Genomic DNA, 17,490 nt, shown 5'->3' with positions numbered 1-17,490 from the left:
TCTCACAGTACAAACACTGTGTTAAATAAGAGTAGGCTATAATTATCTACTAAACACTGAACTAACAGAATCTATGCATTTAGCTAACGCCTACACGTATGTGCCTTGACAGCATACGAATACATTTTAAAAACACAATCGGTTGGGCATTGTATTAATGTTTCAAATACAGGATGTTCAGTGTCTATAGTCAACTAGGATTCAATATGAATACGAAGCTCATTATGTTTTTGTGAACAATATTTCTATGTCTCGAAATTTGTCTTGCAGGGTGAAAAATAACAACTTCGTTTCTGTTTGTGTGACGTTATAACGCATAACGCTCCGAGATTCCTATGAAAGTTTCAGCTTCGCACAACTGAATAAGGGATTTTTTTCTGTTGGATTTATTGTAACACTATTTTAATCACAAGGATAGTAGAACTCTTTCACGATCGATCGAATAAAGTTTGTTTGTTGTATTTTCTTGCCTTCCTGGGTACAGCCATACATAGTTAGACCACCCGTACAGAATCATTGTTTTTAAATAATGTCTATGTGTGATAAAATCACAACAAGATCTCACACGAAATTCCTTATATGGTTTTTGACTTTGAAGCGACCCTAACAACGTCACTTTTGCGTTACAAAAATAAGTAATCTCAATGACCGAATCTGTTCAAAAGATTGATGCATTACCTTTTTGATGTAGCAAAGTTTCAAAGATTGACATTTATTATATTTTCGCAATCTACTTTATGTCCCAGTACCTTCGTTTACAAATGAGCTGCATAAAAGTGGCTTTGACAGCGCAAATTACAGTTATTGAATTGCATGAAATTTATCCACTTTTGGACACACTTCCTTTTTTGGATTTGAAAGTTTGCAAATTGCAGCATGATTACGTCTTTGTACTCGACTTGTTGCCTTATTATTAGCGAATTTTTAATATCTATGACTACCCCCTTAAAACAGGGTCAAAACCTTGGTTTTCTGACTCACTTTCCGAGTGAAATTTACGTTTCTTTTTTGCGTACATTGTATTTCTACGGCGTGCTTGATCGATCCATAATTGAAAAAAATGCAAAAATTATTCGTTGAAGATTTAGGTTGTTTTAAACGCCTTGTTGTATTATAGCAGTCTCAGTTCTGTGCACAGCAGGCCCCATACGAGCGTAATAAAGAGGATCTATGTAATATAAGTTCGGAATCAAAATAGACAAATAGAAGCTAAATTTTTAATGCTAATTATTCAAAAGGGCCCCCAAAGATATCCTGGGCTGGCACACTCGTTGCTCTCAAAGCGCAGACGCCGCGAAAGTTGAATTAAATCAATTCGGCAGATCCTTGTCTTGAGAGATAGAGTACCGAAAGTTTTAGTTTTATTTGATAAATCTTCATTAAATCCAAAACGATGTATTCTCTTGATCTGTGCTGACTTATATTTCGGTGCATGTTGTGACATGGCAGAATGAGGTTTGTTGGGTTTCGAGACTTTTGCTGCTGAATTTGTTGAGTACTGAATTATTTTCATTCAAGAAAAGATTCACCAAAAAAGGCCGACTGCTCATAAGATTTGTTTCGGGATGATATAGGCTCTCCACGGGTTTACGCTGCGCCGCTTTAGTTCGCCACCAGGTACCGTACTTTTGTGTCATTGAAAAAATTTGCACATATGGCAAACTTGCTTTGTCAACAAAATACAAGATAAGCAGCAGAAAATTAACCAAGTTTTAGATTTCGTTTTGACGAGTTCCATCACAAAAAAACAGGTTTGCAAATGTTTTCTTTACCTGACTGACTATTTTTTTTTATTATACATTTTTCTTATGTCCTCAATTGTGCATACAACTAAATAAACAAATAAAATCATCTCTAATCATATTTGTATTGGTGTCTTATGAGTTTTGGGTTTTATTACCATCCTTCTTATAGGTTAATATTGCACTATGCAAACACACACAAAAGATCCATTATAGAGTTGTTGATTTGTCGTCATTTTTAAGGATTTACACAAGGTTTAAAGCCAGCAATGACATCTTGCTCGCTTTTTCCAGGTATATAACAGGCTCCTGAATTTTCATCCATATAGTTCTTCACTCGCCGTTTAAAGTCAAAAGATATGGACGACAGCATTGCCGCGGGGTATTTGTAAGATAATTTGCTAGTTTTGAGGTTTTTGCGCACGCGGTAAAGAATTTGTCGACTTTTTTCCATGTTTTCACGTCCGTACTCGTCAACTCGTTTCCATAGAGTTCTGTTAAAGTACTCGTACAGCGCGATGTCCTGTAAAAGTAAAATCAAGTCAAGTTTGTTTGCATTAACAGCACTTTATCCAGTTGTAATTGTTGAATAGATCCGTAAAACAGCATAGACAAAAAAACTATTCGTTATCGAGTAAAGTGTCGCGACGAAAAAAAACACCCAGGTTGGTCACAATTTTATGTTAGGTCTGACTTTTCTCATGGCATTCACAAAAAAGGATTAAAAAGCGGACGCGATTGACTTCGGACCGCATTCTTACAAGAAAAACACAGTACTGCCACAGAGATTCTAGTGAATGATTTCAGTTCTTGTTAAGGTGCAGACAGTGTACGCGCACTATATTTATTTCGTTTTATTCTTGCTTGTGACGTAATAAACTGCCTTTGAGGCAATCCCACGCAATCTGATCGTACAATTAACAAATAAACTAAATTTGGAAAAAATAAATACTAAAATATAACTTTTAGTTTGTAACTGGACAATTTTGTTTTGCCCAGATTTTCTGTTGCGAAATATATTTAGCTTGGACCGCAAGTGCTCGAAAAAAATGCGAGGGACTGTTATGACGAAAAATTCAAAAAGTTTGAGAACCACTGACGAATAAGGTCCTATCATTGCCGCTGGTGACAAAAGATGGGCCGTATTGGCTAGTGTTTGACATGCCTATAATATCTAATAGCTATTAAATGTTTGCCATATTGCCTTGTACCTACCACTCTGTTAAGATTCGTGAATGTATGTTTGTGCAGTTCGGACGGAAATTCCTTTTTTCGTGCGTAATCTCGGCTATTCAGCCAATCACAATTGGCTACAATTTCCCATTCCAAACACAAAAGATCCTGGCACACAAAAAGGTTAAAACCCAGCAAAAATAAATCGTTTTCTAGAAGTTGCACACCTCTAAAAGTATCAAGGATTCGTCCAGATATTCCAACAGCATCACTAGGCCCATGTTCTGGTCCAGCTCTTCTATTTTTCTGCCAATCTCTTTTGTATCATTTAACATCGGATCAATTCCCAAATGATGAGATTGAAAATTTTTAAATCTGATAAAAAGGATTGAAAATTGACATTGGCAGTATAACTGTTAAACAGACTTTGCAAATATGAAATACAGTAAACCTCGCGGTTAATCCGGACCGGTTCCGACCAAAAAATTTGTCCGGATTAACCAATGCCGATTAGTTTAAGCCTTATCACATTACAAATCATCTGTACCTCAAGTTGTGTCCGAATTATTGATCCGGTTTTACCTAGGTTTATTGTACATGTTAATATGTTGCCTATAGACGGAATATTTAAACGTTTCCAATCATATGTAGGCCTATATACTTACTAACCAACTATGTCAATTTCTCCAGAAATTTTTCTAACAAAAAACAGAAAAGAAAAACGACTTTTCAAGTGAAGTTTACCTGAAGTAGAACGGAACGGAGGAATTAAGCAAGGGAGCCGCTTTCAGTAAAAACTCGTCAACACCTAATTTTGTATCCTGTGTAATGAAGGATTTTGGCATTTCTGGACAAATTGGTTTTCCTTTCTCTTTGATTTGATAAAAATTGTAGGCGGACTGAAAATTCATCCATGGTTCGCGTATGATTGTGAAGTATCTGAACATATGAGAAATAGTTTTTACATATAACCTACTTCACGGTAAATTAGTGTGGGATTATATTAAAAAAAAATTTGCGATTAAAGATAAGATTTCTCAGAACGAAAAAGTCATGCTCATTGCAAAATGGCTAAATCCACTTCGATATAAACTAAATCATAAGAACTGCATTCACAGACACAATCAACGATTGCATACTTGGTGTCGGGATGGAAGCATTTTTTCATTTCCTCAGCATCGAACCTCGAATGATCCACCACAATACTAGCATTCTTTGGAAGCATAAATTCTCATTTAAAGCGTCCAGGATATCCACCAACGAACCAGCACGGAAACATGGCAGCACAAAGCTGTAAACATTTTTTGTATTCAACTACAGTTGAGTACCAACACAAGATATCACAACACATATGTTTGCTAAATGCCGATAGAAAGAGCGCAGGTATTTAAATTAACGGTGAGACTGGGTTAGGTTTATATGCATAGGCGCCGAGTGGGCAGTGGCGGGGTGGCGGCGCCGTCTTGGGTTTGTAAAGCACGATGGCGGCCACCGTGGATATTTTGGTTTGTTTGTAGAGGTATCGTACGAAACATTGTAAAATTTGGAACAATTTTGCTTTTAAACAAGCGTACTGGCAAAAAAGCAACAAAACGTGCCGAAACTGCAACCTGTTGTGGTTAGTGCTTTGTTTATGACGTCAAACACACAATGGTCGTTATTGTCACAATGCAATTGTACTGTTATCAATGGTTATTTTGAGAATACGAGAGCAACAACTTGACGAAACATTTCCAAACGTTGCTAAGCCAATAATAACTTTAAAGCAAAGTTTTTCAAATCAATATTATTTCATTTTTTGTCAGAATTTGACGAACGTTGCATTCTATTTTCTAGTTGAAGTGACGTCGTAATATATGTTCGCCACCTTGCATTTTTGTAAAACTCGGCGCCTATGGTTATATGAGCTCTTGATAGGCGCCGAGTTTTATAAAAATACAAGGTGGCGGACGTAAAATATGACGTCACTTTATGTGACGTCACTAATGCGTGCAACCACAAGAGCTCAATCTCAAAGCCTAACAAAGTTCCATTAAAATGCATGTTCGCCAAAATCATTAATAAGGGAATGTTTAAAATCAATTTATTTAAAACACGTTGCTGTAGAGCAGCAGTTCTCAACGGGGGCGCCAGCGCCCCCCTGGGGGCGTTTGCTCTCACTAAGGGGGCGCTGGAGAATACGTGGGCGATTGGGGGGCGCTGGGAAAAGATAGAGTAGGTAAAACAAAACTAAATGTCGAAGTCATTTTTGTCATATCTCTTCCATCTGCCACCAGTAGGTTTGACAAAGTATTCACTGTATTCTGTACTTTGTTTGCTGCGTGTTTTTGACTGTGATGTCACAATGCATTTTATACCAATCACAATTCATCATTTGTCGGGGCTTGTCTGCGCTTTGATAGCAAAATTTGCTGGTAGCAATTGACTTGTACTTGGCCGAACCGAGATAGAACCCGAGTACTTGGTACCGAGCATCGCACATCGCAATTTTTGATGCTCGGCGCTCGGTCGCATTAACTAAGCCGTTACACCAGGGGTCACTAAATTACGACATCATTTTATCCGGCCTACCAGAGTATTTCGTCCTAATATATGTCTTGGAATAGTTTTAGTTTTAGGTAAACGTTAAAAGTTAATTTACTTGAAAAGTATTTCTGCAACAACATGTAGGACTAAGTTCACCTAAATTACAGAACCCACAAAATGATCCAAAGTTGTTTGTTTTATCACAGACTAAAACTATCAATGCCTTCATTATTGTGCGCGAACAAACGGCTTCCTATTGTTAATTGTGATAGAATAAATGAGTTTTGCCTGTAGAAGAGATTTTATAATTTTCAAAACATATTACTATTTAACAGTAGCACGATCTAACAAAGATCGCACTTTTGTTGGTCCCGGAAAGACGCGCGTTAGGGGTCGTAACCTATGTGGCCCTCGCAAGATATTTTTAATGTTATCCGGCCTGCAGTGAAAAAGGTTTGGTGACCCCTTCGTTAGACAATCATAACAAAACCGTACTGCGAATTGATTACTTGCTTTTTACCAAATATTGAAAAAGGCAAGTCATAAACGGTTTTTGTGACATCACAATTGAACATGTGGTTTGTTTACTGCTGACGTACGGAAGTAGGGTCCCTAACAATAAAAGTGACTGTTTTCAAAAACGTCAAATAGTGTTAACAATCTCAATTGCCCTTTGTTACATAAAACCGTTGGTGCTTCACTTGGCGTTGGCTTTCCTTACGTGTTATGCAGAAAGGACCTATACTGTATAATGTATAGGCTATACATTTTAAATATGGCACTGGGACTTAAAAGGGAGCAAGTAAAACCTGGAATTCGAAACGTTTCTGACGTCACCAGACACCGAGCGTAAACGTGAGATGCTTGGTGCTTGACCAAACAAAAAAATTGCAGTTTTGGCCGTCACGTGTACCAAGCTAAAAGCAATGAGCACTGTCTGTAGTCAGTGGTATCATGCTGAATTTACCATTAGAATATTTATGATTAAGTGTTTAAACATCTTAATTATCGCATTGAAATAAAATCGTATTTATTTTTGTCAGTTGTGACGGGAGGGGGGCGTTTATATATAACGAACACGTAAAAGGGGCGGTACAAGAAAAAAGGTTGAGAAACACTGCTGTAGAGTTTATTATTGGTTTGGCAACGTTTCAAAAAATGTTTTGTCACGTTCTAGTTGCTTCGTACCAACTGGGATAACTATTCATGGGGACACACTCCCTGCAGCAATTTATTGTAGGGTCGGAAATCATGCTTAAAGCAATGTTAAACTCAAGAATTAAATACGAGACGAAACACAACCATTCTGCACCAACTGCCTAGTAAAAAAAACTTATGTTTTCATGTCAAACGCACAGCGTAAGACTTCGCGTAATGACCAACCATTCACTGCCAAACAATTGTATGTTTGATGTCATAAACAAGGCGCTATCCCAAACGGGCTGTAGTTTTAGGGCACGTTTTATTCGTTCCTGGTTTTCTTCACGTTTTACGATGTTTCGTACGATACCGCTATCAAACTAACCAAAGTATCCACGGTGGCCGCCACCGTGCTTCAAAAACGCAAGGTGGCGGCGCCACCCCGCCACTGCTTACTCGGAGCCTATGGAGCTACTTTTAACGTTGTAACGTATACAGGAACTGTAGAATTCAAGCAATGTTGCTAATTCTATATTTCAGTCTCTCGACTGGCAGAATAAGAGCGTTTAGTTTCACATGCACTTTTTTGAAATAATGAGTTATTTGAAACGATTTTCGACCACCTAAATAACGTTGGCACGCGAGGTCATTAACACATGAAAATAACACGTAAATTGGCACGCGTCGCCTAAAAGGTTGTCGACCTCTGACCTAAACCAAATAGAACAAAGAACGTCATAACTGCAAAACAGTCCAAACAATCTTACTTACAGCATATATAAGTATGCACCATAACACAACTCAATACACTCATAACTAACTCAGATTCCACTGCAACACTAACTGACTGCACGTGTAAAAACTAGAGATGTACCGAATATTCGGTTTGCCGAATTTATTCGGTCAAATCGGCCACCTTTTCAAAGATTCGGTTCCGGCCGAATAATTTGTTACGATTCGGCCGAAACCGAATCTTTTTAAACACACATTTAAACCATTAAACTTGTCTTTTTTGCTTAGTACCAACGAAAATCGCCTCAATCACTACATTTTTTGACACATCATTATCGTTTTTCCCGCTGCAGCAATTTATTGTCGGGTCGGAAATCATGCTTAAAGCAATGTTAATCTCAAGAATTAAATACGAGACGAAACACAACTATTCTGCACCAACTGCCTAGTAAAAAAAACTTATGTTTTCATGTCATACGCACAGCGTAAGACTTCGCGTGACGTCATAATGATTCGGTTGATTCGGCCGAATTTATTCGGCAAATCCGCCGAATATTCGGATTCGGCCGAATCGAAATTTCGCCGATTCAGTACATCACTAGTAGAAACAAAGTAAACTGTTAAAGTGGGACACATACAAGGTTGTCAGTTGTGACGTAACAATGCACGTATGGTGCAATGGTTGAAACGGCGGGAAAGGTTTTTGTTGTAGGGGAGAGTTGCTGTCCGTTACAGGAACTAAGTTTTTAGATTGATTTTTTTGTTATTATTATTATGAAACCTCACCCCAAACCTAATAACCCTAACCTTTAGCATCTGTACACCAATTGCATTCAAAATATTTTGGAATGCTCTTTGTTTCAGCTAACGGTATTTAGAAAACTTGTGCGGTGTGAGTTCTTGTGTTAGTGGGTTTTCTCTTTAGTTGGGTTACCGGTTACCTACTTACAAATTGTCCCTTTTCATAAATTTAAAACGAAATAAATGATGCCATAGGAGTACGGTATAAGTTCAATCTCCGAAAATCAAGAAACATGAGCTTTAACACTAACCTTGTCGAAACGATGTTGCTTAATGTAATGAAGTAAAATAGTTTGCAACGTTGTTGAACCGGTTTTGTGGGTTTTAATGAAGACGAATTTCGAAACAGGTTTGCACTGATTCTCTTTAAACTGGGACAAACTACTTGTTGTCTGATTTCCATCAAATGTCTGTGGTATTGGTTGTGTTGGCTAAAATAAATTGAACCTCATTTTTATATTGCTACTATAGGCAAAAATCAAGAAAAAAATTCTTTACCTTTCTACTTTCTCCAGTTGCGTCTCGCAATTTTGCTGTAAATGTGTTGGATCTGTGGTTGTTGAAGCTGCTGGTTGCTTGAAAGATCGTTATGTTAACAAAGACTAGGTGAGTTAGTGAGACAGAGATGCACAGAATAAAACATTTCTTCGTTTTCGATACCATTTTTGAGCCGAACTGCGAATAAATTTATACTTTGATCCAAACTGTTTCTTACACTGGCAAAAAATATGAAGATTTACTCACAGTACAAACACTTCTGGCAACTGTTTTAATCTTTGGACTGACTTTTTTTATTTTGCGTATATGTTCGTATCAAAAGTAGATAGCCTACTCCTTTTTATCACAAAGTATTTAATTAAAATCCAGGAACTACAAAAGCTAGTCAGTGACCACTTCATTTTTTTTATCGGTAAAGGTATGATGCTGTAGCAAATGTCTGTCATCTGAGAAGGTTAATAAGCACTAAACAGAATGTATGAATCTAGCTAACGCCTACGTGGGTATGTGCCCTGACAAACAAAAATACAATTAAAACACACAAACAATTGGACATTGTATTAACGTTTCGAACGCCGGATATTTCATGACGTGAATGATTTGGAGGATGCGAAACAAATACAATCCTCTGTTTGTTTTGTGAACAATATTTCAATTGCCGCGATTACAACTCGGTGTCAAAATTCAAACAAAATTTGTGCAGCAGGGTAAAAAATTGTATCTCGAAAACAACGTTTGTATAAGATTAAGAGAAACATAAATTCATAAATGGGATCAGCCCTGAGGCCTCTATGGTCTACATCAGGGGTCTTCAACCTTTTCGGCGCAATCGCCCCCTTTCCAAGGCGCCGGCTCAAAATCGCCCCCCTATGAGATTGTTATTTGTATAAAAGTTTTTTGAGCAGATGTGAGCGGTTAGATTTACCTACTAGCAACACGAAAGCTGCTTCAGTCAACAAATAATTTAATTGCTATTACAAAACGCCAACTCCATTTCACGCAATTCTTTAAACGCATCTAAGAAAAATCTGTTCAATCATAGACAAAACAATATTACGATTATGCGCAAACAATTGACTTCTTTTGTTGAAAACAATGGGGCATTGCTCAGTAGAGGAGAATCGTAATTGATAGAAATACTTCGCAGTTTTGGAAGCGCTTGTGGAAGCGAAACAAGTGTGAGGTAAAGCTCGTTACCGATGTATATAAAAGTATTGCCTGTCACCGAACAAAGCCTCAATAAAGTCTTCCCAGTGGCTAATTAAATGCCCAACCTTGCTTTCGAGATCAAAAAAGTACAAACAATCCCCAGTAAACACAATGTATTCAGTTAGCAACATGTCTATACGGTATAACGATGCGTCCTTTGTCCCTGGTGTTTGTTTGCAAGACGAATTATATCTGCTTGTAAGTTAAAGTTAGCTGAGTCTCGCAGTTCTTGTACACATTTATACAATCAGTAATGTTGAAATCGCCCCCTTTTGAAGTCAAATCGCCCCCCAACTTCCAAAATTGTCACCATCGCCCCCTTGGTAGACGAAATCGCCCCCGTTGAATAGCCCTGGTCTACATAGAGACCAGCGATCACGACACACTCGATATTTTAATCAATATCTTGGTGACCGGCTGATTCGATATGACGCCTTCAATATGACGGCCCGGCGTAGCTTACTGTGATTTGTGGTGAACGTTAAGAAGAATTAAGCTACTGCTTATTTAAAAGGTCTGTATGGACCCGACGTGCTTTCCACTATCAGAATGTAGCCTAGGCTACGTTGACATGAGGCACATGGTAGCCTACACCTGCATTTCAACCACTGGTATTTCAAGGAAAATATCCTGCCGCGCTATTTGCACTTTAAATCGCCTGACCAGGTGGAAGGAAAATCATGAGAAAGTGTGGATTTTCGTTTGTAAAGTTACGCATTGACCAGTCTCGCCTAAGAATATTCCTTTTTTTCTTTGTTTATCGTGCACTGTAGGCCTACTAGTCGCATTCAGTGTTATTTACCCTAATGAAGACGACCTGCATAGGATAGGACATCGAAACGTCGGAATAAAATTACATTTGTCAGAACAGCTCTATAAACATGTTGAAAAGAATTACCAATTGGTAAAATAGTTGTTGTTATTAATGGTTTATTACTTTTTCACGTTCCACGGAGTAGACTTTGTTTGTTCACTTTTTTGTTGCCTTCCTGGGTACAGCCATACTTATACCAGAACAGAATTATTTTTTTTAAATCAGACCAAGGCACCTATGTGTAAAAAAAAGATATCAAGATCTTGCGTGAAATAAAATACATGCACACAAAAAAGCTTTTTTTCGGGGATCTATGCTTCAATCATAGAGCACTAATACTCTATGCTTCAATGCGTTTTTGCTGCGTTTTGTTACCAGTGTCATTCTGGCAGAATAATTTCCCCTAAACACAAAAATTTTACCACAAAATTTCAGGTAACATATCAAATGAAACATTAATGTAAAACACAATTAAAAAACGAAAAAATCAATGGAAAAATGACATGATAAAGAGCATTTTAATGTGATCACGCGTCAAAGAATATAAATACTCAAATAAAATAGAACCATGCAAAATCTTGTGCGTCCATTGTGACATTTTTCCGAATTTTATTGTCATAATAGAAATCATAGCTCTCAGAGTCAAAACACACAAAAATTAGCCGTGAAAAACCTCAATTTTGAAACTGTTCCGGAGGGGGGATTTTAACCAGCTGGATACCATGTTGTAGCCCAGAGCTCACTCTTTTCTATCCCGTTGCCGTTACGACACACCCTTTGCGCATTTTTACAGCAGAACGCTTTACGCGAGAGACCTTTTTAAATTTTCAAACATCTGTTTAATTTTTCCAATGCGAATATAATGGCCCTAAACAACCCTAATTTTGAAACTGTTCCGGAGGGGGGCTTTTAACCAGCTGGATACCATGTTGTAGCCCAGAGCTTACTCTTTTCTATCCCGTTGCCGTTACGAGACACCCTTTGCGCATTTTTACAGCAGAACGCTTTACGCGAGAGACCTTTTTCAAATTTTCAAACATCTGTTTAATTTTTCCAATGCGAATAAATTAGCCGTAAACAACCTCAATTTTGAAACTGTTCCGGAGGGGTCTTTTAACCAGCTGGATACCATGTTGTAACCCAGAGCTTACTCTTTTCTATCCCGTTGCCGTTACGAGACACCCTTTGCGCATTTTTACAGCAGAACGCTTTACGCGAGAGACCTTTTTTAAATTTTCAAACATCTGTTTAATTTTTCCAATGCGAATATAATGGCCGTAAACAACCCTAATTTTGAAACTGTTCCGGAGGGGGGCTTTCAACCAGCTGGATACCATGTTGTAGCCCGGAGCTTACGCTTTTCTATCCCGTTGCCGTTACGACACACCCTTTCCGCATTTTTACAGCAGAACGCTTTACGCGAGAGACCTTTTTCAATTTTTCAAACATCTGTTTAATTTTTCCAATGCGAATAAATTAGCCGTAAACAACCTCAATTTTGAAACTGTTCCGGAGGGGGGCTTTTAACCAGCTGGATACCATGTTGTAGCCCGGAGCTTACTCTTTTCTATCCCGTTGCCGTTACGAGACATCCTTTGCGCATTTTTACAGCAGAACGCTTTACGCGAGAGACCTTTTTCAAATTTTCAAACATCTGTTTAATTTTTCCAATGCGAATAAATTAGCCGTAAACAACCTCAATTTTGAAACTGTTCCGGAGGGGGGCTTTTAACCAGCTGGATACCATGTTGTAGCCCGGAGCTTACTCTTTTCTATCCCGTTGCCGTTACGACACACCCTTTGCGCATTTTTACAGCAGAACGCTTTACGCGAGAGACCTTTTTCAATTTTTCAAACATCTGTTTAATTTTTCCAATGCGAATAAATTAGCCGTAAAAAACCTCAATTTTGAAACTGTTCCGGAGGGGTCTTTTAACCAGCTGGATACCATGTTGTAGCCCGGAGCTTACTCTTTTCTATCCCGTTGCCGTTACGAGACACCCTTTGCGCATTTTTACAGCAGAACGCTTTACGCGAGAGACCTTTTTTAATTTTTCAAACATCTGTTTAATTTTTCCAATGCGAATAAATTAGCCGTAAACAACCTCAATTTTGAAACTGTTCCGGAGGGGGGTTTTCAACCAGCTGGATACCATGTTGTAGCCCGGAGCTTACTCTTTTCTATCCCGTTGCCGTTACGACACACCCTTTCCGCATTTTTACAGCAGAACGCTTTACGCGAGAGACCTTTTTAAATTTTCAAACATCTGTTTAATTTTTCCAATGCGAATATAATGGCCCTAAACAACCCTAATTTTGAAACTGTTCCGGAGGGGGGCTTTTAACCAGCTGGATACCATGTTGTAGCCCAGAGCTTACTCTTTTCTATCCCGTTGCCGTTACGACACACCCTTTGCGCATTTTTACAGCAGAACGCTTTACGCGAGAGACCTTTTTCAAATTTTCAAACATCTGTTTAATTTTTCCAATGCGAATAAATTAGCCGTAAACAACCTCAATTTTGAAACTGTTCCGGAAGGGTCTTTTAACCAGCTGGATACCATGTTGTAACCCAGAGCTTACTCTTTTCTATCCCGTTGCCGTTACGAGACACCCTTTGCGCATTTTTACAGCAGAACGCTTTACGCGAGAGACCTTTTTTAAATTTTCAAACATCTGTTTAATTTTTCCAATGCGAATATAATGGCCGTAAACAACCCTAATTTTGAAACTGTTCCGGAGGGGGGCTTTCAACCAGCTGGATACCATGTTGTAGCCCGGAGCTTACGCTTTTCTATCCCGTTGCCGTTACGACACACCCTTTCCGCATTTTTACAGCAGAACGCTTTACGCGAGAGACCTTTTTCAATTTTTCAAACATCTGTTTAATTTTTCCAATGCGAATAAATTAGCCGTAAACAACCTCAATTTTGAAACTGTTCCGGAGGGGGGCTTTTAACCAGCTGGATACCATGTTGTAGCCCGGAGCTTACTCTTTTCTATCCCGTTGCCGTTACGAGACACCCTTTGCGCATTTTTACAGCAGAACGCTTTACGCGAGAGACCTTTTTCAAATTTTCAAACATCTGTTTAATTTTTCCAATGCGAATAAATTAGCCGTAAACAACCTCAATTTTGAAACTGTTCCGGAGGGGTCTTTTAACCAGCTGGATACCATGTTGTAGCCCGGAGCTTACTCTTTTCTATCCCGTTGCCGTTACGAGACACCCTTTGCGCATTTTTACAGCAGAACGCTTTACGCGAGAGACCTTTTTCAAATTTTCAAACATCTGTTTAATTTTTCCAATGCGAATAAATTAGCCGTAAACAACCTCAATTTTGAAACTGTTCCGGAGGGGGGCTTTTAACCAGCTGGATACCATGTTGTAGCCCGGAGCTTACTCTTTTCTATCCCGTTGCCGTTACGACACACCCTTTGCGCATTTTTACAGCAGAACGCTTTACGCGAGAGACCTTTTTCAATTTTTCAAACATCTGTTTAATTTTTCCAATGCGAATAAATTAGCCGTAAAAAACCTCAATTTTGAAACTGTTCCGGAGGGGTCTTTTAACCAGCTGGATACCATGTTGTAGCCCGGAGCTTACTCTTTTCTATCCCGTTGCCGTTACGAGACACCCTTTGCGCATTTTTACAGCAGAACGCTTTACGCGAGAGACCTTTTTCAAATTTTCAAACATCTGTTTAATTTTTCCAATGCGAATAAATTAGCCGTAAACAACCTCAATTTTGAAACTGTTCCGGAGGGGTCTTTTAACCAGCTGGATACCATGTTGTAGCCCGGAGCTTACTCTTTTCTATCCCGTTGCCGTTACGAGACACCCTTTGCGCATTTTTACAGCAGAACGCTTTACGCGAGAGACCTTTTTCAAATTTTCAAACATCTGTTTAATTTTTCCAATGCGAATAAATTAGCCGTAAACAACCTCAATTTTGAAACTGTTCCGGAGGGGGGCTTTTAACCAGCTGGATACCATGTTGTAGCCCGGAGCTTACTCTTTTCTATCCCGTTGCCGTTACGACACACCCTTTGCGCATTTTTACAGCAGAACGCTTTACGCGAGAGACCTTTTTCAATTTTTCAAACATCTGTTTAATTTTTCCAATGCGAATAAATTAGCCGTAAAAAACCTCAATTTTGAAACTGTTCCGGAGGGGTCTTTTAACCAGCTGGATACCATGTTGTAGCCCGGAGCTTACTCTTTTCTATCCCGTTGCCGTTACGAGACACCCTTTGCGCATTTTTACAGCAGAACGCTTTACGCGAGAGACCTTTTTTAATTTTTCAAACATCTGTTTAATTTTTCCAATGCGAATAAATTAGCCGTAAACAACCTCAATTTTGAAACTGTTCCGGAGGGGGGTTTTCAACCAGCTGGATACCATGTTGTAGCCCGGAGCTTACTCTTTTCTATCCCGTTGCCGTTACGACACACCCTTTGCGCATTTTTACAGCAGAACGCTTTACGCGAGAGACCTTTTTAAATTTTCAAACATCTGTTTAATTTTTCCAATGCGAATATAATGGCCCTAAACAACCCTAATTTTGAAACTGTTCCGGAGGGGGGCTTTTAACCAGCTGGATACCATGTTGTAGCCCAGAGCTTACTCTTTTCTATCCCGTTGCCGTTACGACACACCCTTTGCGCATTTTTACAGCAGAACGCTTTACGCGAGAGACCTTTTTCAAATTTTCAAACATCTGTTTAATTTTTCCAATGCGAATAAATTAGCCGTAAACAACCTCAATTTTGAAACTGTTCCGGAAGGGTCTTTTAACCAGCTGGATACCATGTTGTAGCCCGGAGCTTACGCTTTTCTATCCCGTTGCCGTTACGACACACCCTTTCCGCATTTTTACAGCAGAACGCTTTACGCGAGAGACCTTTTTCAATTTTTCAAACATCTGTTTAATTTTTCCAATGCGAATAAATTAGCCGTAAACAACCTCAATTTTGAAACTGTTCCGGAGGGGGGCTTTTAACCAGCTGGATACCATGTTGTAGCCCGGAGCTTACTCTTTTCTATCCCGTTGCCGTTACGAGACACCCTTTGCGCATTTTTACAGCAGAACGCTTTACGCGAGAGACCTTTTTCAAATTTTCAAACATCTGTTTAATTTTTCCAATGCGAATAAATTAGCCGTAAACAACCTCAATTTTGAAACTGTTCCGGAGGGGGGCTTTTAACCAGCTGGATACCATGTTGTAGCCCGGAGCTTACTCTTTTCTATCCCGTTGCCGTTACGAGACACCCTTTGCGCATTTTTACAGCAGAACGCTTTACGCGAGAGACCTTTTTCAAATTTTCAAACATCTGTTTAATTTTTCCAATGCGAATAAATTAGCCGTAAACAACCTCAATTTTGAAACTGTTCCGGAGGGGGGCTTTTAACCAGCTGGATACCATGTTGTAGCCCGGAGCTTACTCTTTTCTATCCCGTTGCCGTTACGACACACCCTTTGCGCATTTTTACAGCAGAACGCTTTACGCGAGAGACCTTTTTCAATTTTTCAAACATCTGTTTAATTTTTCCAATGCGAATAAATTAGCCGTAAAAAACCTCAATTTTGAAACTGTTCCGGAGGGGTCTTTTAACCAGCTGGATACCATGTTGTAGCCCGGAGCTTACTCTTTTCTATCCCGTTGCCGTTACGAGACACCCTTTGCGCATTTTTACAGCAGAACGCTTTACGCGAGAGACCTTTTTTAATTTTTCAAACATCTGTTTAATTTTTCCAATGCGAATAAATTAGCCGTAAACAACCTCAATTTTGAAACTGTTCCGGAGGGGGGTTTTCAACCAGCTGGATACCATGTTGTAGCCCGGAGCTTACTCTTTTCTATCCCGTTGCCGTTACGAGACACCCTTTGCGCATTTTTACAGCAGAACGCTTTACGCGAGAGACCTTTTTCAATTTTTCAAACATCTGTTTAATTTTTCCAATGCGAATATAATGGCCCTAAACAACCTTAATTTTGAAACTGTTCCGGAGGGGGGCTTTTAACCAGCTGGATACCATGTTGTAGCCCAGAGCTTACTCTTTTCTATCCCGTTGCCGTTACGAGACACCCTTTGCGCATTTTTACAGCAGAACGCTTTACGCGAGAGACCTTTTTCAAATTTTCAAACATCTGTTTAATTTTTCCAATGCGAATATAATGGCCGTAAACAACCCTAATTTTGAAACTGTTCCGGAGGGGGGCTTTTAACCAGCTGGATACCATGTTGTAGCCCGGAGCTTACTCTTTTCTATCCCGTTGCCGTTACGAGACACCCTTTGCGCATTTTTATAGCAGAACGCTTTACGCGAGAGACCTTTTTCAAATTTTCAAACATCTGTTTAATTTTTCCAATGCGAATAAATTAGCCGTAAACAACCTCAATTTTGAAACTGTTCCGGTGGGGGGCTTTTAACCAGCAAGATACCATGTTGTATTATCAACATGCGAAATTTTAGTTTGTTTGAATATTCAAAAATGAGAAGCGAACATCTTAAATGATCGAAGGGCATGGCCGCCTTCTAACATAACGAGTTCGCACTACAGAAACGGGAAAGACCTACCGGCGCTAAATAACGAACGGTTAGCACATATTCAACCAGTTTTTGCAGACCAACTCGAAATTGCATCCATTACCAGCGTGCAAAGTTATAGTTAATTCCAATTAGCCAATCAAAAATGAGAAGCGGACATCTTAAATGATCGAAGGGCATGACCGCCCGACAACATGACGCATTCGAACCATGGAAACGGGAAAGACCTACCAGCGATAAAAAACGAACGGTTAGCACATATTCAATCAGTTTTTGCAGACCAACTCGAAATTGCATCCA

At 39.1% G+C, this 17,490-nt stretch overlaps 2 protein-coding genes across 2 annotated transcripts; both read right to left on the bottom strand.

The window, feature by feature from the left end:
• Positions 1–1,876: 1,876 nt before the first annotated feature.
• LOC145239329 (galactosylceramide sulfotransferase-like) lies at positions 1,877–3,288 on the bottom strand. The gene is made up of 3 exons (XM_080102636.1): positions 3,143–3,288; positions 2,958–3,083; positions 1,877–2,265 (listed from the first exon to the last, which is right to left on the bottom strand). Exons 1-3 carry the CDS (start codon positions 3,248–3,250, stop codon positions 1,981–1,983), a joined length of 519 nt encoding a protein of 172 aa, XP_079958762.1. The 5' UTR covers positions 3,251–3,288; the 3' UTR covers positions 1,877–1,980.
• Positions 3,289–3,665: 377 nt separating this feature from the next.
• LOC145239358 (uncharacterized) lies at positions 3,666–8,783 on the bottom strand. The gene is made up of 4 exons (XM_080102663.1): positions 8,613–8,783; positions 8,366–8,545; positions 4,055–4,206; positions 3,666–3,854 (listed from the first exon to the last, which is right to left on the bottom strand). Exons 1-3 carry the CDS (start codon positions 8,775–8,777, stop codon positions 4,147–4,149), a joined length of 405 nt encoding a protein of 134 aa, XP_079958789.1. The 5' UTR covers positions 8,778–8,783; the 3' UTR covers positions 3,666–3,854; positions 4,055–4,146.
• Between the last annotated feature and the right edge of the window lie 8,707 nt (positions 8,784–17,490).

Source organism: Phallusia mammillata, chromosome 7 (genome assembly GCF_965637545.1).
Source record: "Phallusia mammillata chromosome 7, kaPhaMamm4.hap1.1, whole genome shotgun sequence".
Classification (NCBI taxonomy): Eukaryota; Metazoa; Chordata; class Ascidiacea; order Phlebobranchia; family Ascidiidae; genus Phallusia; species Phallusia mammillata.
This window is presented reverse-complemented; position numbering and strand designations above follow the sequence as displayed.